General features: G+C 44.4%; 4 protein-coding genes across 9 annotated transcripts; 3 read left to right on the forward strand and 1 right to left on the reverse strand.

Annotated features, from left to right (window-relative positions):
* Positions 1-691: 691 nt before the first annotated feature.
* Positions 692-3,159, forward strand: LOC136198371 (serine-rich adhesin for platelets-like). Of its 2 annotated transcripts, none has more exons than XM_065988305.1 (4): positions 692-957; positions 1,207-1,484; positions 1,543-1,647; positions 1,701-3,159. In XM_065988305.1, the coding sequence occupies exons 1-4, from the start codon at positions 726-728 to the stop codon at positions 2,646-2,648; spliced, it is 1,563 nt and encodes a 520-aa protein (XP_065844377.1). In that variant the 5' UTR covers positions 692-725; the 3' UTR covers positions 2,649-3,159. The 2 variants fall into 2 exon arrangements, with proteins under 2 accessions (XP_065844377.1, XP_065844376.1); XM_065988304.1 differs by having other exon boundaries at positions 693-957; positions 1,204-1,484.
* LOC136198631 (sushi, nidogen and EGF-like domain-containing protein 1) lies at positions 1,014-6,796 on the reverse strand. The gene is made up of 6 exons (XM_065988638.1): positions 6,719-6,796; positions 4,799-4,879; positions 4,397-4,669; positions 4,111-4,348; positions 3,951-4,064; positions 1,014-3,894 (listed from the first exon to the last, which is right to left on the reverse strand). Exons 1-6 carry the CDS (start codon positions 6,794-6,796, stop codon positions 3,812-3,814), a joined length of 867 nt encoding a protein of 288 aa, XP_065844710.1. The 3' UTR covers positions 1,014-3,811.
* Positions 6,110-18,479, forward strand: LOC136198364 (uncharacterized). Of its 5 annotated transcripts, XM_065988290.1 has the most exons (38): positions 6,110-6,265; positions 6,320-6,473; positions 6,933-7,027; positions 7,087-7,255; positions 7,304-7,525; positions 7,576-7,734; positions 7,795-8,173; positions 8,230-8,328; positions 8,384-8,507; positions 8,558-8,739; positions 8,794-8,983; positions 9,039-9,284; positions 9,349-9,407; positions 9,474-9,520; positions 9,576-10,269; positions 10,869-10,995; positions 11,056-11,137; positions 11,195-11,306; positions 11,358-11,627; positions 12,428-12,829; positions 12,885-13,841; positions 13,898-14,138; positions 14,190-14,317; positions 14,384-14,836; positions 14,886-14,948; positions 15,001-15,408; positions 15,464-15,586; positions 15,661-15,783; positions 15,851-16,342; positions 16,398-16,736; positions 16,818-16,996; positions 17,064-17,126; positions 17,187-17,286; positions 17,343-17,428; positions 17,487-17,701; positions 17,754-17,794; positions 17,843-17,939; positions 17,991-18,479. In XM_065988290.1, the coding sequence occupies exons 15-38, from the start codon at positions 10,164-10,166 to the stop codon at positions 18,292-18,294; spliced, it is 5,511 nt and encodes a 1,836-aa protein (XP_065844362.1). In that variant the 5' UTR covers positions 6,110-6,265; positions 6,320-6,473; positions 6,933-7,027; positions 7,087-7,255; positions 7,304-7,525; positions 7,576-7,734; positions 7,795-8,173; positions 8,230-8,328; positions 8,384-8,507; positions 8,558-8,739; positions 8,794-8,983; positions 9,039-9,284; positions 9,349-9,407; positions 9,474-9,520; positions 9,576-10,163; the 3' UTR covers positions 18,295-18,479. The 5 variants fall into 5 exon arrangements, with proteins under 5 accessions (XP_065844362.1, XP_065844361.1, XP_065844359.1 ...); XM_065988289.1 differs by having other exon boundaries at positions 6,110-6,473; positions 6,521-7,027; XM_065988287.1 differs by having other exon boundaries at positions 6,110-6,473; positions 8,794-8,988.
* On the forward strand, positions 7,178-8,196 carry LOC136198632 (complement decay-accelerating factor, GPI-anchored-like). The gene is made up of 6 exons (XM_065988639.1): positions 7,178-7,255; positions 7,288-7,525; positions 7,576-7,752; positions 7,795-7,842; positions 7,873-7,949; positions 7,987-8,196. The coding sequence occupies exons 1-6, from the start codon at positions 7,178-7,180 to the stop codon at positions 8,194-8,196; spliced, it is 828 nt and encodes a 275-aa protein (XP_065844711.1).
* Positions 18,480-20,285: the final 1,806 nt, after the last annotated feature.

A 20,285-nucleotide genomic window follows, 5' to 3' on the forward strand; every position in this document is an offset into this window, starting at 1 on the left:
GATTGATGGCATTTCATTGCTTACCTTCTGGATACCGTGGCCGTGAAAATGAAAATATGACAAGCGGCGAATTTTCTCTACTAGCAAGCATTCCTAATTTAGAAGAATTACATTTAGTTTGCAGAGATTTTTAAATGGCAGAAGACAGGTCTCCGACACATTTTATAATAGCAAAATTGAAATTGTTGTTCCTGTGTTCGTTTCCTTCTCTTCGAAGTTCGAAGAGACAGCAGGTACACGTAGTCAACAAATTGAGAAGTGGGCGGTGCTTATAGCGGACACGTGTACCCTAAAGTCAAAGAGAACCGAATACATCAGCTTCGCTCAATGTACGCTCTTTGCTTTGCTTTGAATAATCAAAAGAAGGCGAGTTCGGTGCCGAAAACCTTCCCATACTGGCACAGTAATTGTATTCTGCTCGTTGAACCCTTGACCTTGCACGTGGCGAGGCGCAGCCTGTAGGTCTACTCTGACGTCGCACATTTGCATAAGTTTCAGCTGCCCAGTAGCACAAGCTGATAAATGACCGCCTGTAATTAGAAGCGACTTCACGTTAGGATTTTGAATAGTGGGAACGCCACTGTACGTGTAAATCGTTAGCCTAGACGTAAACGGTCTTCTTTGAACTTTAGAAAAGTATGCATTCTATTAGTTATTCGAAATAACACCGGCGGTTTTGTCGCCTCCTCCCATTCCAACTGCAGACTACCCACCGTGCTGGACGAATGAGCAGCGCCGATCAGTTGACTCTCGCGTCGTACTCAAAAACAGACTCTACAGTTCGCTTCGCGAAAGACGGCGACTCCGGGTCAACGGGAGGATGCTGCCGCAGCTCGGGCTCAATAGCGTGGATGATCGGAACAGCCATTGTGCTTGCCTTTGTGGGCGTTGCCGTCGGATGCGTTGCCCTTGCTCTCGTTCTCACCAAGGACACGACGACGTGCAACTGCGAAGAACGTAAGCCACTACATACACGTAACGGCATACCGAAAACGAAACTGCTCCGCCCACAAATTTATGCATTCACATTCTTTACGGCGTCTTACTTAATCCTATACGTACTTTCGCACAGGACTAACGTTATTAAGGAAGGCATACTGCAGACAAGACTGCAGAGCTGTTTCAGTACATAGAAGCTGTTCTAATGCCTGCACAGCCACGCACTTTGAATTTCTGTGTCATCTTATGTCTGCTGTTTTGCAGTAGCTGCTCGACCAAGCATCAGCCCTCAAAGAGGCAGTCAAGCACCAAAAACGGATTCTGGAAATATACATTACACGGACACGCCAAGAGTTCATATGACTGAGTCGGCACCTCCGGGAGGCCACATATCATCGACATCAGCACCATCATCTGCACCTCCGGGAGGCCACATATCATCGACATCAACACCATCATCTGGATCTGATCTGGCAAGCAGACTCGTGGCAGTTGAAAACAGCTACGCTTCACTTAGAAAAGACGTACAAGATCTCAGCAAAAGCGTAAAGACTAGAGTTCTTCCCCGTTAGCATTCGTAAATGTTTGATTTAATCGCGTAAGGTTGATGGATTGAAGACCCTTAAAACGAACGTCTCGACAATCCAGCAGCTCAGCAATCAGCTGAATGTCAAAGTAAAAACGTTGGAGACATCTACCACGAATCAGGTATGCAGAGACAGAAAAGCAATATCTTTCATAGCCAAGTGCTGTGTACTTAGACGACTACCAGCACCGCGTTCTTCTTGTCCTGCGCTCAGCGCTATGACCGAAGCACTTCTTCGCTCAGTAGAGGAGTGCAATACTACAGAGACAGCAGCAGCGAAAGTCTCTGCGATTCAAGCGAGCAAGGAGTGGTGTGGACTCTCATCGAGTCGTTTTCCAAGGAGAACGACTACAGCAGCTTCGGTTCTAGAAACGGCTTTTCGTTTCCCTTTCCGAATCCGCCACTAAATCCAGTCGCTTATAGAAATAGCTTTACGTCGTCCGCGCGCACCGATTCGACGCACTTCCGTGCCACGTGCAACTTCTTCACAAGCCTCAGCATCAGTTCAGGAAATCCGAGCGCGGCGAACGACAATACGGCCGTCGTCGCTCTAGTCGACTACGATCCGGTGCTGGACGGCGGTCGCGGTTGCACGCGCACAGAATTCATGTCAATCGAAGGCAGAACGTGTCGTCACTGTACTGCCTACTGGTCCCAATCCCTCGGCGAGCATCTCCACTACGATCCGAGCTCGGACAACTGTACGGCGCCTAACATAGGCGGAAATGCCCACTACTGGGGCTACTACCACACAAAGCCGCCGGCTAATTTCGCGTGCACCCAATCTCCTACTTCCACGACCCAATACTGGCTCGGACGCTACACGAATCGAACGTGCATGGGCTATCTGCGACGGGGAGGAAATCCGGCCAGCGGCATCTACGTAGTCGAGGACTTTGACGGCAAACCGTATAAAGTTTTCTGCGACTTTGACAGCGAAGTCGGCGCCTCTTGGACTCTAATCGAGGCCTTTGAGCGCGATCAGGCCGACGGAGTCGACTCCAGTTCGCCTCATCGCGCCTTCGTCGTCGATCGGCCACTCAGCGAGGACTCGCCGAATCTGAAGTCGTACAGACTGTCGCGCAATCGTATGCTTTCGCTGCGCAGCTCGTCGAGCAAGTAGCGCGCCACGTGCGGACTCCAAGCCGGAAGTCTGCGCGCGTCCTTGTCCTATCAGGATTACGCACGTGCTTCGTTCAGCGTCAAGCTGACAAGTGGCGACATACTTTCAGACAGGGTGCCCGCAGACGGCACTTCAATTAAAATGGATTATATCGGTCTCTTTGGCGTTTCCTGTTCGCAGTGCTCGATCGAGTGGATATTCAATGGCGGATCCGATCAACATATGCACTTCTTTGCTGATGTCAATAGTAACGGTGGCCTGCCTCTTGCAGGAGCGCCAGGATCGGTCGACGCGTTTGGGCGCTATCAAAATCAGTTATCCTCGCACAGGTGCGCCAACGGTCAGGCGGCCACTACTCAGTGGTGGGTCGGCGACTACATCAGCGACTGACAATAGAGGTCTTTTGTCGGTTTTCGTGCTTGCCGCATACTCAAAACTGCTGCTGAATTGTCGATCACCTTTTTTGTTTTGCCTTTCCTTATTTTAGCCTTTGTGTTAGCTTGAAGCACAATTTTCCTCTTGTCTTGCACTTGCATAACATTGCGTGTGCACGCAGGCACGCCCGCGAAGTGAAGGGCAACAAGAAGAGGTAGCAAAAATGGAAGAATAATGAAGAGATGGCAAAAATGGCGAGCTGGAAGATGAAGAGATGGACGAAATACAGATGACGAAGAGATGATAAAGGCCCACAATGCAATTTACGCTTGTCAGTATGGATGGTAAGGCCGCCCCGCACCGTGAAAGCGTCCGTTTGGGGGCTACCTAACCTGGGGGCGACCCACCCTATCTAATGCACCACAACACATTGTGTGCGCAGTACTAAGTGCAAGCTGCGACACACTGCCATCGGGGGCCGATTCCAGGGTCCAATTTCTGCGGTCAGGTGTCCTAAACCGTGCCAGTGGGGTTTCAATCGAGAAGGTAACGTTGCAAAGATCGTCCCAACGTAGACAGTCTCCGAGACCATTGAACAGACGATGGTCGACAAGACGACATTCTTCGGCAAACGGCATAAACGTGCGATTCAGACCGTACACGTCGGCAATGGTGTAGCTTGTCAAATTCGCAAGACAGACTAAGGCTTCGCCCAACCACGTGTCGAAGCTGCTATTACCCCTGGGCCTTGCAGCACAAGCGGGGGAGAGAAGTATGTATCGAGATAGTTAGGTGACACAAGGTAAGACGCGTTTTGCGCATTTGATGAAATCGGTGCAGTTGTCAATGCGCGACGAACAGCGAGGTTTGGCTGAAAAGAAACGGCACTATATAAAAACAAAGCAAAAATCGTTGTGGATCATTTACCTATTTGACATCGTATGCCGCTGAAATCTGGTGGACAGGCGCACGTGGAGTCGCGAAATAGATCAGTGCACGTCCCACCGTTTTCGCACCGCAAAGACGCACATTCGTCATTACCTAAAAAAATAAAAAATACAAAAAAAACGATAACGTTTGGACTCACATCCAACAGTTGCGGTGATTCGATAAAGATACCGACCACGAACGCCGAAGTTAGACGTTCTGGCGACCGAAAGAACAGAGCCCGTACCGGACAACGGATTCTCGAAAGTGCTCAAATCGCTCGCCACGTATCTGATCGAAACTCGACTAGCCCACTGAAGCTGATCGGCGGTCGAGTAATTGAACAATGAGTACGTCGTACGTTCGTCCGAGAATATAACAACTTGAAACGTATTGCGCTAGAACTAAGAATTAACACGTATTATTGTTATAGCCCTTATGCTAACCAGCGACGAAGAAAATGAAAAGCTTGTTACGCGATCCCACGTCGGAACAAAACCCCACGTCGCGGTAAAGGGCGTGCTGGTGAATTTTTTCACGTCGTTGTTGGCTCGCTGAAGAATTTCTGACGAAACGTTGCTGTAGGTTTGATAGAAAACGTTGCCGCCTCGACGAGTATCAACGTCGGCCCAGAATGGGGCCACAATGGAAGGGAGATCTGAATGTGGAAAAACCTTGGAATATAGCTTGTGTGCCGTACGTCGAATGATACAAGCCAGCTATTACAAATCTACGAGAAAAGGAGAAACCAATCAACAGAAAGAATGACTATAATATTATGCTGGAAGTACGTAGGCGTTACGATCGCGTGTTTTCAATGTAAAAAAAACACGTTGGTAAAGGAATACCAGAAGATGCATCGTCATCAAGACTTGGCATTCGAATGTCGCCTTGACCCGAGCCAAACGAATAAAGGTTCGAGTTAATATCTAAGAATAGAAACGCAATAATGAATATGAATATTCAACAAATTCCTAACGCAGAGGGGGAGGGGGCGGAAATATGATAAGAAAATGATTAAATATACATGCAAGCTTCTGTTCGTTCGGAATTGTGTTAAAACCCTGCACTTTCAGCGGCTAAGCAGCGCGCGCGTGCACGAAGAAAAGGTGATAGAAAAGACGAGCCTACCGCTAGTTATATAGCCGCCCTCAATATACCCCTTCCGTTTATCAAACCACAGCGTCAGCTTGACATCTTAGTAATATGCATGGAAGTCGTGCGCCCAATGAGAACCTAACTCCCAAAAGAAATGCGCCCTTTTCTGAGCACCAAAAACTAGCTAGCTCACACGCACAATCGTGAAATGAACTGGGAAAGAGGAACTCGTCTGTCGGAAAGAATCAAGGCGCGATGAACACAATTCTACACTACGAGTAGACGCGCGTTAGGACTCTAATTAATCAACACTTGCCTTGGCCGTTCAGTGCGAACCGCAGAGCAGAAAAAACAGCCCAAACAACACGTTCAGGAGAACCATATTACTTCTTTTCAGCAGATTTTAAAACAGTGTGCCGATTCTTTGATTTTCGTTCCCATGCAGGTTTTTTTTGAGGCACTGAGCGGAGAGAAATTGACTTACTGTGCGTATTCGCTCTGTGCCTGGCACGAAATGACAAAGGCTCCAAGGAACGTCCGCAAACGAAAACGCGCCGCAAATGAAATATTCTTATTAATTAAATATCCGCTCGTGCGCTGCTTCGAACAGGCGACAGTGTATTCGAGCAGATGCATGACCCGGCCAATAACAGCCATCATACGAACTTTCAAACTCAGACTCACGTGACGCTGCCATTGGGAACGATCCTCTGCATGACGGTGATCGGCAGCGTGGACTCCGAGCGCCGTCCTTCAATTCATTGCACAGGATAATTCCCCTTGAGGGGCCTCGCTTCGAAGCGACAGACAGAATCCCTTAATTAGAAAAGGTCTTGCTATGGTTGCCTAATTAAATTACCTATAGAGTCGGAAGACAGCTGTAGAGTTGCAAGGTAAGATAGGATAAACGCCGCCACCATTGGGTACCAGTGAGCATTGAAGCTTACCTGCTTAGTCCTTTGAAGACGCAGCTGCACGTGTATACGTACTGCTGAACGTATATACGGACGCGAGCGAGAGTAAGTAGGGCTCTTTCTGTTTTTATCCGGGTAAACGTTTGAGCTGCTTTCGTTTCTAGAGTCTTCGACGAGCGACCTTTTTAACGGCACTGCCACTTTTCGAATGGGATTCGTAAGGGATTCGAAGTGTTTTTGCGCGACAGGAACTATTTTCACGAAAGTGAGGCCTCCTAAGAGGTCTCGCCAACAGTTTTTCGAGTTGCAAACCAGAACGAAAGCCTTGCAGGCAAAATTTGATCGCTCTGTTTGCAGGCACACCAAAGGCCTAAACTCTGATTGACAGTCGACGGGTCTCATTGGCTTTCCATCGAGCAACACTCAAAGTTGTCCTTCGCTACTTCGAAGCTCGTCTTTCCTCTGTCGTGCGTCAGAGGCTATTCTCAGATGACGAGAAGCAAGCTTAGAGGTATGTCTGTCTTCAGCTGTATTTATACGTGCGTGCAACGTTCACAGCGATCGCCACGAGCAAAAGTCTTGTGGCCCGGGTGGTAGTAAACCCTCAAAAGGAGCCTCACCTCAACTATTGTTGCATGAGTAGCTGTCGTCTTCATGTTCTCTTGTAGTATCTTCCTGATCCCCTCCCTTCATTAAAAAATGGTAGCGAACGTGAAATTTTAGTCAGTGTTCTTCCAACAGACCAGACCCACGTGCCTGCAAATCTGAAAACAGTCTAATCAGATGGATATAATTCCTCTGAGGAGATGTAGCTGCCTCATGGCCTTCGGGCATGGCCCACACTGGTCCTTACTCGATCTTCACATATTAATATTTTAGAGTGCGGTTTAGTAAAAATAGATTATACTCAGCGAGTAGCATACTCAGAGTTTAATGAAACTTGGATAGCGACGTTCACATGTTGATATAGGCAGAATTTATTTGGAGATGAAAAGAAGTTCTGCAAGGGGAGCGACACGCGCTGGCGTGGTTCAAACTTTGACGTTCAATTGCCTACATGTTCAAGTGCGAATCTCATCTCTTAGTCGATTTAGTTACGAATCGAATTGCATCTTTCTTTTTAGGCTGCCCTATTTTGGAACTTGACAACGGCAATGTGGTTCAGGATGGCGTCAGTGCTACGTATTCTTGCAACGTACGTCGGTTTCAGACTTCATGGAAGTCGAACTAGAACGTGCGTCAAATATTCCGGAGAATGGAGTGGATGTCCACCTGTTTGCTCTTTTTCCTCTGGTATTTGATAATTGTGAAATGACATATTATAGAGTGTCTTTGTGGAAGATGGCCCAGGTGACCCGTCTGATGAAGACTTCTACTTACCATGCTGCTCTCCTCCTAAACGACCTAATGGATCGGTTGTCCTAACGTCTCGACGAAAAGGCGTACGTTTGGCGAAGTATATCTGCGACAGCGGCTTCAGATTGACAGGAAGGTGTCATACACGAGAGTGCAGTTCTTCAGTTAATTTCTTGTTACCATCGTTCGAACCATCGTGCTTGTCAAGTAGGTATACGCTTATGGATCATAGATTAAGTTGAACCACTTTGCCACAGCATGCCCGTCTCTCTCAAATCCGCGAAAAGGAGAAGTTCTGGTCATAGGATCTCGAGCAGCATACTCGTGCCATGCTCCGTTCATACTATACGGAAACGCGGAGCGGCTGTGTTCAAATGTAACGCGCCAGTGGATAGGCGAAGCTCCTGTTTGCTCGAGTGAGAGTTATCCGACGAGTATGATTAATTTGAAGATGGTCTAATTTTGTTTTAATTAAGGCTGCTCCGCGCCACCTGACCTAGTAAACTGTCGGGTCGAAATTCTGGGCACGTCTTTTCCTTTTAGTTTACATGTAGGATATGCCTGCAATGAGAGCTACCGCTTGGTCGGAATATCCGATAACTATTGCTCGGATGGCGAATTGCTTGCGCCAGTACCGTTCTGTTCAGGTTTGCTTGAATTAAAAATAGGTTTGTGCTCTAATAATGAGTCCGCCTCCGCCTCCGCCTCGTTTGCCAAACGAATTCGTTCAAGAGTTGGAATCCGTGGCGACGTACATCTGCAGTGATAGGGAACTCTTCATGTTTGGAGATGCAACGATTACTTGCAATGCTCTAGCAAGGAAGTGGTCTGAATCAAAGCGAAGTTGCGTCCCAAGTAAAGTCAATAACTTTTCTTAAACACACCTGACGCTTTTCTCTCTTTAATTATAGGGGTAGTAATTTGGAAGACGGAGATCAGAGAGCTGCTCAATATTTTGAAACGAAGCGCTTCAAAGACATTGAACTTCAACTTGGTCTGGGACAATCTAGGTAACCTAGAGAAAATTGCAATAGAGCGATCGACGCAAATAATAATCAGCGACAGGGTGTTTTACGCACCTGTCCTAAATAATTTGGGGCTGCTCTTGGTGCTACTCGAGCGAAACCTTAGGCGCTGGTCGTTGTACGTTCCAGATCGCATACCTAAGGCACCGCTGGACAAAACGAAAGTAGTTATTTCAGTGACGAAAAACAGTTGCATAGCTTTCTTTGGCGGTAGGAAACGCTTCACGTCTGCAGACAATGACAGACTTTGGATCTATACCCCAAAGATGCGAACGTGGACGAAGTTTCCAAACGAAGGAAGGTCGCCAAAACAGGTAACATCGTACGCAACGATGAATTCAATGAGCAACGGATCGTTGCTTCTTTTGGGAGGAATTGACAACACGTCGAGCTTCGGTATTCTCTTCTTCCAGAACAGTTCCTAGTGACGAGATATATAAATTCTTTTAGAGTTCGACTCTGTCCAGTGTACTCGGACGATGCGCGCGTTATCAGGAGATTTCCATACAGAAAAGATGGTTCTTCGAATATAAGGCTGCCTGTGTATCCAGCTAAAAGTTTTGTACTGCGTACTCTTTTCAGTCGTTTATTGACCGAGTATTCGTGTTTAGATCAGGGTGGGCAAGACGGTCAATTGAAAGTAAAGTAAACGTTATACCTGACTGATTTTTTTCGCCGAGCATCTTTTGCGGCAGTGGCTTGTCGAACTTTTCTGTTCGGTGACACCTTTACGAGCATTTGAGGTCTCCTAAAGTGCCCCATCATGAATTTTTCGTATCGCCAAACAGAATGCAAGGCTAGCTGACGCAACTTAGTAGTTGCCTTTGAAAGTAAAGCTAAGGCCTACACTAATACGGCGTAGTCGACGCGTCTCAGTGCTATCCCAAGTCACAAGAGCCAAATTTATCAACTTCTTTATCGGGGCTCGTTTCTCCTCCACCGTAAGTAAAACGCTTTTGTCCGATAACCGTACAGAAGCCTAGGGATGTGTTTCTCCTTCGCTAGAATTATAGGCTCGGGCGATGTTCACAGCGGCCGCGGCGAGGAAATGTCTCGTGGCCCGGGTAATGCTGCACCCCGAAATGGGGCCTCAGCCAGTGTCTTTTTAATTGCCGTCGCTTTTAATTTAGTGGCTAATTGTGCGAGGAGGCGAAGGAAAGAACTTGAAAGGTGACAAGTAAGTGCAAACTGACCAGTGGTCTCTTTCGTCGTATATAATCGTCGTCCTTCAGTCTTTCTACTATCACAGCACTTCTACGTAATTATTTTCGAAGAAGATCCCTATTTTTGTTGAACCCAGCTCATTATCCCTTCCTTCAGGTTGCGACTCTGTGAGGTCCGGTTCCTTTATAGTTTCTTTACGTTTTCCCTTGGCTTCGTTCTTCGATATCGCTTCCACATCTTACGATGTACCACAAATTTGTACGTGTAACGCTATAGTGAGTAAAAGCGCCCTTAGAATAACAGTGGCTGCTTCGCGTCGACTGTCCTCAACTGAAGTTTGGTGATACAGATATAAGTTTAACCAAAAAGACGGCGGGGGTTCTTTTTTACTTGACGCACGTTCACTCGCTCTTCCCACATAGTTTCAAAGATGCGAAATTCCCCGACGACGAAGGCAAACACAGACGGCAGGAGCGGTAGCGATGGAAGTTAACTCATAGATATGATTAGGTGAGGTGGTAATTGGAGGAAGCTAGTTCAGTCGAGGTTTGCTCGTGATTGGCTAACTGCACCGTGGTGTGACGCCGGATAATTACAAGAGTTGCTGCATCACCTGAAGAGCTATTAGTCGATCAGCAGCACCCTCACCGGCAGCAATGGCAGCAGTGGTGCTCTTCGCGCTTGTTTCTGTAGTTTGTCTTTGCCACAGTGATGCGTTTCACCTCGCAGAGAATTTTCCGCGGCAGAACTTCGAAGTGCAAGGTATTAGTACCCGAAGACGTCTTCATAGCGTAGTTCAGCTTTTCAGGCTTCGGTCCGCAGAACAGTATCCCCCCCCCCCCCCCCCCCCCCCCCCCCACCACCAGTAGAATTTGAACGCGTTGCCGTAAAACTAGAGACAATGCTACGTCAACCCTCCTGTGCGCTATCCTGTAGAAGACTTTATAGTCTTCCCACGGGATCTCTCTACTTCCAGCTTGTCAATAATTAAGTTTATGCATACTCAATTCTCGCGAAATGCAATTTTCTATATATATTGTGTTTTGCATTGGGATCAAATAGCACTTAGTCTATGATATAGCATTTAATACGATTCAACTGCAAAATTATTTGTTCTGCGTACAAAAAAATGAAGTGCGCTAATGCTCTTTACAACATAGCATATCGAAACAGTAGCCTCGCAATGCAACGCCTTCCGCGATGGCGCGCGTTGCGCACTCTCTCGATATCGAAACAGATGCGTTTTGCGTTCAACGCTGCTAGGCGGAATATGAGTTATTAGTAGAAAACTACAACGTTCCTAAAATACTTAGAGTAGCAATTGATGCAGTAACAAACTAATTCCTTTTATTATTTTGTAGCCACAACTAAAATAGAGTCATCGTACAGCTTCTTTTTAATTACTACTTTACCTAAAGGAATGTTGCGATGCAGTGAATTAAAACTCCTTTCTCAAGTAACTGACGGTGTCTCCGTCTGCAATTATAGGTATTAATTTGGTATCTGAAATTTTCAACTCTTTGCCGTGTAATTCACGTTAATTCGTAGGAATACGAAGTGTTCGCGACCCAGACACAGGCTTTTAAGTCACGTTGGAAAGGAGCTATTTTCAGGGCATCACAAATATCAGGTCTTAAGACTTAAGACTCTGCCACAATTTGTATTAATTGTTATGTTGCAATGATAGCTTGTGCATCTTTGTGCCCGTGCGAATAAGGACAGACGCGTTTTTCACTATGCAGCCAGTTCAGAATCACACGCGAAAGAGAAATTAAGCTCTTTCGACTTTTCTTTTCAATGTGATGACAACTTTCTATTTCTTTCGCATAGCATTTTCATTTTTTGTCTAGCCATGTCGTCCTTCATCTTTACTATTCCTGTCTTCTCGTCTCTTCTCTTTATCTTTATCTCTCTTTTTTCTTACCTTCATCCACGAAAGTTTGACTCCTCTAAAAATCGTCGTCTAACCGCTTCCTCGTCCGGGAAACGCCAACATCAAAGGATTCTTTTAAGCGTTCTCTTTCAGTGTGACCGGTTACTTTTTGTGTCCTTCCTTGTTGCAGTCGTCTTTGCAAGATCTACTGATGCAGTCGATTCTACCTTTCAGGAATCTTGTAAAGGTCAGAATTATGTTCTTTTCTTACTTTTCCAATGAATTTGTTTAGTAATGTTAGTAGCTAAGCGCCGTCTTCTTACTTTTTCAATTTTGCATTATTTACTTTTAATTTTTTACAATATATAGACGCTGTTCTTTTGCCTATTTTATTTATTTAATTTTGTTTATTAGCTCGTGTTTTACTCGTACTAAGCGCCGTTCTTACATATGCAAATATTTGTATATATGTATACATGAGTACAGTCAATCCTCGATTATCCGAACCCCCATGTTCCAAGGGGTGTTCGGATAATCGAAATTTCGCATAATCGAGGGTGCGTTAGAAATCGAACGTACTGTTCGAAGGAAGCAATTTTGGAAAATTGCCGTAATTTTTACGTCAGTGACGTCATTAAAGCATAGCGCGTTAGCAAATTAAATCACTTGACCTTACATTTTGGTTTTGGATATTCGAGGGTTCGGATAAACGAGGTTCGGATAATCGAGGATTGACTATACTCATATTTATTACATATGTTGATTACGTTCATGTTATATTGTGACGTGTTTAGTAGACTCTTTTTTCTCTACTGAAATAAAAAATTTGCTTGCCAGCAAAGCGTGAGCAAAAATATGTAAAAGAAACCAATTGTATGTGTTGCAACAGAATACTAATAAAATTGGAGTTAACTCCAATGTGGTGTTACAATATTAATATCTTAGAAATAGCAAATGCCAACCATTTTGCAAATTTAACATACAATATGCCTAATATCTTAAATAATAGTTACTGCCCGTTCCACGTAATACTAAGAATTTTCTTAGAATGCGACCCAGGTTGGATGTGTTATCTTTCTTCGTGCCTGAAAATTTCGACACAGCCTTTGAGTTGGTCTAAAGCAGCTGAAATGTGCTCTAAACAAGAAGCCCATCTATGGTCAATCGATAAAGATGATGCAGTACTCCGGGATTATTTAGATTCTTGGTTTCGTCAGACGGCATTTCTTATCGGATTAGTTAGCTCGCCTATAGCAAGAGGCGCCTACAGCTATCGGTGGTCGGACGAATCGCCGTTTGTCTATTCAAACTGGGAACTTTTGAATGCGCGCTGCGAAGACGATCTATGCACGACCATCATTCCTACCCGGAAAACAACCGGTTCAATCATTAATTGGATTTCCGTCGCCTGTTCGTCTCCAAATCAATTCATCTGCGAGAAACCAAAAAGTGAGGCTTGATCGTTGTTCAAGCTTTTGATGCATGCCGTTTTTTCTATTCTCAGAGCTGACGACAGCCGATGTGCGACTTGTCAACGGCGTTACGCCCAATCGCGGTCGCCTTGAAGTTCTTCTAGACGGTGCTTGGAGACGCGTGTGTATGGCGAAAAGCAGTGTCAATGTGAGTCAAACGGCGGTTGCAGTCTGTCGTCATTTGGGATACCCCGATGTTTTCTTTGCGCGTTCTTTGAATCTCTCCGGAGAAGGAAGCAAAGCGAATTTTTCTTTCTTTGTCGACTGTATGTGGATTGTAGATACTATCAGTTGCTCATACGAACGAGTGACCTGCGATTCGGATTTATTTATTTCTTGTCAATCCAGCAGAAAACATTCCGTTGGGGTGCGACTTGCGAATGGCTCTTTGCCCAGCGAGGGTATTTTGCAAATAGGGATAGGTGGGATTTGGAGAAACGTTTGTGGCGTTTTCATCGATAGTAGTACCTCTAATATCATTTGCAAGCATTTGGGATACGCCCGAGGATATGTTTCCAAAACATTCTTCCGTGGTGCATCTTTCAAATCTTTTGTAGCATCTTGTGATTCCTGGAATACTCCGTTTGGCGACTGCCGTTTCTTTGAAATGTCTTGTGATTCTTTTTCAGCAATCAAGTGCTTCAATGCAGAGTGGCAGGTGCGACTGGTCAATACTGCCGATAAAACAAACGTAACAGACGGAAATGTTGAAGTTTTTCGAAACGAAACGTGGACCTTTATCTGCGGCAGCGACAACAGCAAATGGGAGTTAACAGGAGCCAACGTTGCCTGTCGCCAATTGGGCTTTACAAAGGCAGCCTTAGCGTACTCGGAGGACCCAAAATTGACTTCAAGGAGCCAAAATCAGAATCATTCGTTTCTGACAGTTGCTTGCAACGGAAGCGAAATGTCGCTCCGAGATTGTGAGCACATGTCTTCGCAAAACCATTCGTGCAGGAAAGCTGTTGCAGTTTGCAAAAAAAATGAATGTGAGCCAAACGATTGTATGATTTTGGTGCAGGCTTAAATTTATTTCCTGCTTTAGATTGTCCCTTGGGATGGATTCTCTATGCGGACTATTGCTATGGTTTTTCGAAACTTTGGTTTATGGACGGTGAGTTGGGTATTAATGCAGGAGGATGCGGACGTACCAACAGCGCTAGCATAAATAGTCCACACGAACAGGCATTTGTGATGTCACTTCTTGCTGATGAGAGCGACGTTTTTATTGGCTTGAGACGAGAAGATGATGACGCGTTCAAGTGGATGAATGGAGAACCCTTGAGGTGTTTGTAATGAAGCTTAAAACAGCTTATTAATAGTTCACGCGTTTGCAGGTACGTCTTGTGGGCTCCTGAAGAACCAATGTCTAATTATAAGTGCGTTGTGATCGACTTCCGTAATGGCTACTGGAAGACGGCCGATTGCTCTGAAAGTATTTCTCTGTTATGCAAGATTTCCCTCCGTAAGATATAGCGCGCTTCTCTTTTCATGAAAGACCTTATCTTGTCATTATCTTCTTTTATTCTAGGGGATATGGAAAACGGAATTCGTCAGGAAACAGCTCCGTCAATGCATGGTCGATGTAGAAAGGACGAACTCTACTTCAAGAGCGCGTGCTACTATTGGTCCAAAGACGAAGATGAGCCGGTTTCACAAGAGGTTGCTCAGAATGAAAAGTGCCGTAGTCGCAATGCTGCACTAGTTTCAATAAGCACCGTATACGAAAATGCTTTCGTTGCAAAAGAAACTTCACCTGTTCCGGAATCACTCTATTGGACTGGCCTGGTTTACAATGATACGTCTGCGCAAGAAGCTTTTACATGGCTTGATACTTCTCCCGTCATTTTCACCAAGTGGGGAAAGTATGAGCCAGCATACCCAAAGAGAGAAAAGAAAGGCTGCGTTTTGTTCGGATCAGACGGGCGTGAGTTCGTTTGGTCTGTTTCAAACTGCTCTGCTAAGGCCCAATACGTCTGTAAAAGTAATCTGACGGGTACGAGAAGCAATACCTATTTACTAATCTTATTTAGGATTTCTTAATGAATCAGACAATTTTAATATATTGGCGTCACCTGAAACTTTGCCCACTGGCGGTCAGTTCTACAGAACACCTTATGGGATCCTGATTCTGATATTCTTTTCTAGATGTCTACTCGTGTCCAAACGGTTGGACGATGATTGGCACTCGATCTTGCTTCAAACGCGTTTCTGAGAGAAAGACGTGGCACGATTCTATGATGGACTGCGAAATCATAGAGACGAGAAGCTCTCTTGCCAGAATTCTTTCGGTTCAAGAGCAGAAAGAGCTAAGTTTGTATCTTCTCAAAGAAGAGGAGGAGGCTTGGATTGGACTCAATGACGTATCGAATGAGGGATTTTATATTTGGTCTGACGGTTCTCCTTTAGTCTATGTAAACTGGACTTTGTTTGAAGCTGATACGAACTCGTCCTTACAGAACGAACAAGATTGTGTGGCTGCGACAAAAAGTTTGTGGAAATTAGACATTTGTTCTAAGAAGAAGGCTAGTGTCTGCTTTACGCCTGCAACTCCAAGTACGTCGAGCGAAAGTTTAGCAAGATGTGATCTTTTTTGACGAGCTTTCTTTAGATTTTGATGAATGCTCCAACAACACTGATAACTGCCACGTCAACGCGACATGTGAAAATACAATCTCTTCCTACATCTGCACCTGCAAACCTGGATTTATAGGAAATGGCACTAAGTGTGAAGGTAACTCAGATTTTTACATATCTTTTGATAATTTGGGTTTACTGCTTAAGCTAACTGTGTTTTATTTCCTTTAGACTACGATGAGTGCTCCAATAACGCTGATAACTGCCACGTCAACGCGACATGTCAAAACATAATCTCTTCATACACCTGCACTTGCAAAGCTGGATTTACAGGAAATGGAACCAAGTGTGAAGGTAACTCAGATTTGGGTTATTCCAGTCATCAGAAGGGTATATGTACTTCTGCGTTTCTGGGATTCAGATTTAGACGAATGTGAATACTCATGTAAGGAGGAGAATCAAAATTGTTCGAATACACTTGGATCGCATGAGTGCGGTTGCTTACGTGGCTGGACTATGAATGGCAGTCGCTGCGTCGATATAAACGAATGCAATTTAAGAGACATATGTCATTCTCAGGCAAAGTGCATAAATGAGCTTGGCTCTTATCAGTGTGAGTGCCTACCTGGCTGGACGGGAAACGGTCGGATCTGCCTCGACATCAACGAGTGCAAGCTGAATTATAATAACTCATGCCATTTGAGAGCAAATTGCACGAATTATGAAGGAGGGTATAACTGTACGTGTCTAGAAGGCTGGACTGGGAACGGTAGTTTTTGCGTGGACGTCAACGAGTGCGAGATGAACAACTTGTGCCATTCGCAAGCTTATTGTACCAATCAAAATGGCACCTACAACTGCACCTGTCGACCTGGCTGGAACGGAGACGGATTTTTTTGCAGTGAAAGCAAAGGTGCGACAGCGGGAAAAGCCGTAGCAAATATACTATTTCTTATATCTTCTTTCAGTTTCTACAGACGAGTCAAACTCTCAATGGAAAATTATTCTTTCTGTGGTTTGCTCCTTTACTTTTGTCGCTTTTGTTATCATCGCTTGTGTTGTTTATGCCCGCCGCAAGGCTTTTCGCCTGAACAGCTTTGGATTAGACTTCGCCGAACCGTCTGACAAATGGGAAGTTAACTCTGGCGACATGACTCTTCTCGAAAAGCTGGGTGACGGTTTTTTCGGCGTTGTTTACAAAGCATATCTTTACCATAGTCTATCTGAACGTATCTCAATGCTAGCTCGAAAAGAAAGTAATTCCTTGAGCTATGAGAAGTCGGTGGTCGCATGTAAAATGCTCAAAGGTGAGTTGTATATAAACGTGTGCGTTTGTGCTCTTTTCTCTTTTGAGTTTTAATTACGCTAATTTATTACGATTATTTTAGAGAAGAATCTGGCCGAAGAAGAATTATTGGATGAAATCAAATTGATGAAACGAATCGGGCAGCACCCACATATCGTTAGCCTGCTCGGATGCATTACAACATCCAAGCCCTTCTGCCTCATTGTTGAATACTGCATTAATGGCGATTTACTCAACTATATTAGAAAAGGAAAAATCAAGGTTTGTTAGTTAGCATATGTAGATAAACGCACACATCTGCAGTACAGCTTTATTCTGTTATTGTTAGTGTTCAGATGATACTGAACAGCATTCGAATGAAAGCGAATTGAAGTGTGAAAGCTTAAGCGAGGCGTGTGATTTTTCATTTATCGTTTCTAGTTAATCATGCAACTAACTGTTGTCGTTCTAGGATGACACGCCAACGCCGTCGCCTGGTTTGAGCGCACATAATCATCAGTGGCGTGAGACAAATGAGGAAGATTCGAGTGAAGTGAAAAACGTCGTTGATGGTAATTAAAGATTCGATATAATGAGCCGAAAGAAAGCATTTGCATATTTCATACAGATGAAGGAGATGAGGAGAGGAAAGTTGAGCAGGATTTTAGTGCTCGTGACCTCATGTCATTTGTTTGGCAAATTGCATCCGGAATGGTATAAATTTGTTTGAATAGTTATAGTCGTGCTACTTAATTTTTTCTGGAATTCCCAGGAATATTTGTCTGGAAAAGGTTTGGTTCATCGCGACTTGGCCTGTCGGAACGTGCTTGTTTGCGATGATAAACTACTCAAAGTGTCCGACTTTGGTCTAACGAGATGCGTCTATCACGACGGTGCCTATTGTCAAAAAACCACGCGACGTCTCCCACTTCGTTGGATGTCTATCGAGGCCATAACGCAACGTCTCTTCTCCGAACAAAGCGACGTGTAAAATTGGTATTTGCTCCACTAAGTGAAATTTGAGTCTTCTACGTTTTAGATGGTCTTTCGGAGTTGTTATGTGGGAAATATGTACTCTTGGTGAGCTTATCTCTGCAGTTTTCTTTCTTCGAGACTTCTGCATTTTAGGCTCTTTTCCCTATCCTTGCGTTTCGGGTGGAAAGCTTTTGTCGCATTTGCGTAGTGGCAATCGGCTAACCTGCCCAGAAAACTGTTCCGCTGAGCTGTTAGTATTTATGGTAATGAAAACGATTTTTTTCTGATTTTCCTTCATTAGGTACAAAATAATGTCTGCTTGTTGGAGCGCCGATTCTGAAAATCGCCCGGCGTTCAGCCGTCTTACGCAGCTACTGGGCAAAATGCTTGAAGCCGAAAATCAGAGCCAATACATCGATTTTGATGCTACCAGTTCGCTTTCTTCATACGAAATAGAATCACGAAGCGGAAGGAGGGAGTCAAAAAGCGTTGACGAGGATTTGTCTCTCAATAGTGTGACCCAGGTAATGGTTCGCGGCAAAGGCGATGATGTCAGATACGTTGCTGGTTCCGCCACATCGGCAATTGCTGAAGCTTACGTGTGAGACCCATTCAAAAATTTCCTTATTTTGGGTGGTGCAGTTGATTATGTTGCATGGCATGGCTAGATTAGCATTTGATGGACTCGCATTTGTCCTTGATTTGTTTTGATGTTTTTTCCTTGCGTGTGTTCAAAGTCTTTAGCGGAACGCTCTAAGTGATCATGAGGCAGAAGGAATCAGATTGACTAATAACGTGTCGAAAGGATTGAATTCCGGCCGTTAATAATCGACTAATCACATACGCATGAAAAAATTTAAACACCCGTTCGTAAATGCTGATAACTAATCGAAAATTCATTTGCCCAAACAACTAAAACAACCCTCCGTTCATTAATGTAGGTTTACGTTCAATCGACTAATCACGTGTCGAAAAGACTCAAGTAAATATTGCTAACGTTTATTCGACTTCTTTTATGCGGGTGATCTTTTTTGCCGGCGGTATGAAAGATCACCGGTATAAAAGATCAGCAGGCAACACCAGGCAACCGTAACTCGACCTAAGCGTAGGAATGGTCAGCAGAAGCCCCAGTGCCGCGGACAGCATGGAAGGCAAAGAACCATGAGAGGCATGTCACGTCATCTCTACGTGGCTCTACGTAACGATGACGTCATGATCTCTTTTGCATGTGATCTTTTATGCAGGTCTCACAACCGTCTCGACGAGAGAATTTCTTATTCAATTTTCATGTACGGCTCCTTCTTCACGTCTGCAAAATTCATTATGAAGACGTTGATAAAAATAAATACATCACGTTACCAAGATGAAAATCGCTAAGGATAGGCCGAACAAAAACAGCAAAGAGGAGGTGGAGTCAACACCACCACAGACAATGACGTCAGTAGTCTCGTCGTTGTTCTGTGCACACAATGACATGTGTGACACCAAACTTTTTCCAATTGTAAATCGACGTCCATCTTTACAAATAATCAATAAAAAATCAATAGAAGTAAAATTAGAACAACCTGATATGCTTTGGAATTGTCACAATCCAGAACGTAGACATAGACAGAATTTGTTTTGTCAACCATTTGACCACCAAAGAGAAGACAAATTGATTCGTCTTCTAATCCCTCTGTCACTAATTGACTAATTGTATGATGGTGTCTTGGTGATGGTTTTACCTTGAAATCAATGATTGTCCACAACTAAAAATATTGCTAAACAGATTTATTATTTATTTAACTAAGCAGGTTTACTTTGTGATTAAAATTTATTAAAATAGAGTGAGATTCTTTCTCCTTGTCTCTTCCATGAAGTAATGCTCGATGCTCTTCAATGGTTTCCATTGCAGCAAAAAGAAGTGGTTTTGGTTGTGTTCCACTTAATTCAAAATCCAACCCTATTTCTACTTTATATTTCAAATAATTATCAAATTTATATTAAATCGAGTCGCCTTTTTCATTTCTTTCTTCAAGTCGAAATTCATAAATATCATTACTCCAGTTGTATTCATCCTGGTTCGAAATCGTGAGCTGTTCACAGAAAATACTTCGAAACGAAGCCCCACCTATATCAGTGTAGCGCAGACGGACTTTTCCTTCTCTAGAGACACATTGGAATCACTGGTTGCAGAAGCGCTGCCTCCTGCGAAGAAAACTCGGTCTTCAACGTGCCTTTATCCGGGTAATGGTCCTTCGTCGCGTCATTGAAGAGTGAGCCTTTGTAACTGAATTTTTTCGCAAGACACGATTCGGACATATTGGAATACCTTTCAAATTACTTTTTCTTTGTTGTGAAACCTTCACGAAAAAGTGAGGCTCCCTAAGGGGTCTCACAAGCAGTTTTTCTCATGCGAAACGTAAGGTAAGGCTCGCAGACGCGAGTTGATTTTTGTGTGTGACGGTATCTCCAAGTTCTACACTTAGACGGTGAACTTGACGCGTCTCAGTGCTTCCCCATCGCCCAAGGGCCGAGTTTATCCATCGCTCTTTCGAAGCTCGTCTTTCCTCCGTCGTATGTCGAATTCTTTTCTCCGTTGACCGAATAGAAGCTA

This window comes from Oscarella lobularis, chromosome 19 (assembly GCF_947507565.1).
Source record: "Oscarella lobularis chromosome 19, ooOscLobu1.1, whole genome shotgun sequence".
Taxonomy (NCBI): domain Eukaryota; kingdom Metazoa; phylum Porifera; class Homoscleromorpha; order Homosclerophorida; family Oscarellidae; genus Oscarella; species Oscarella lobularis.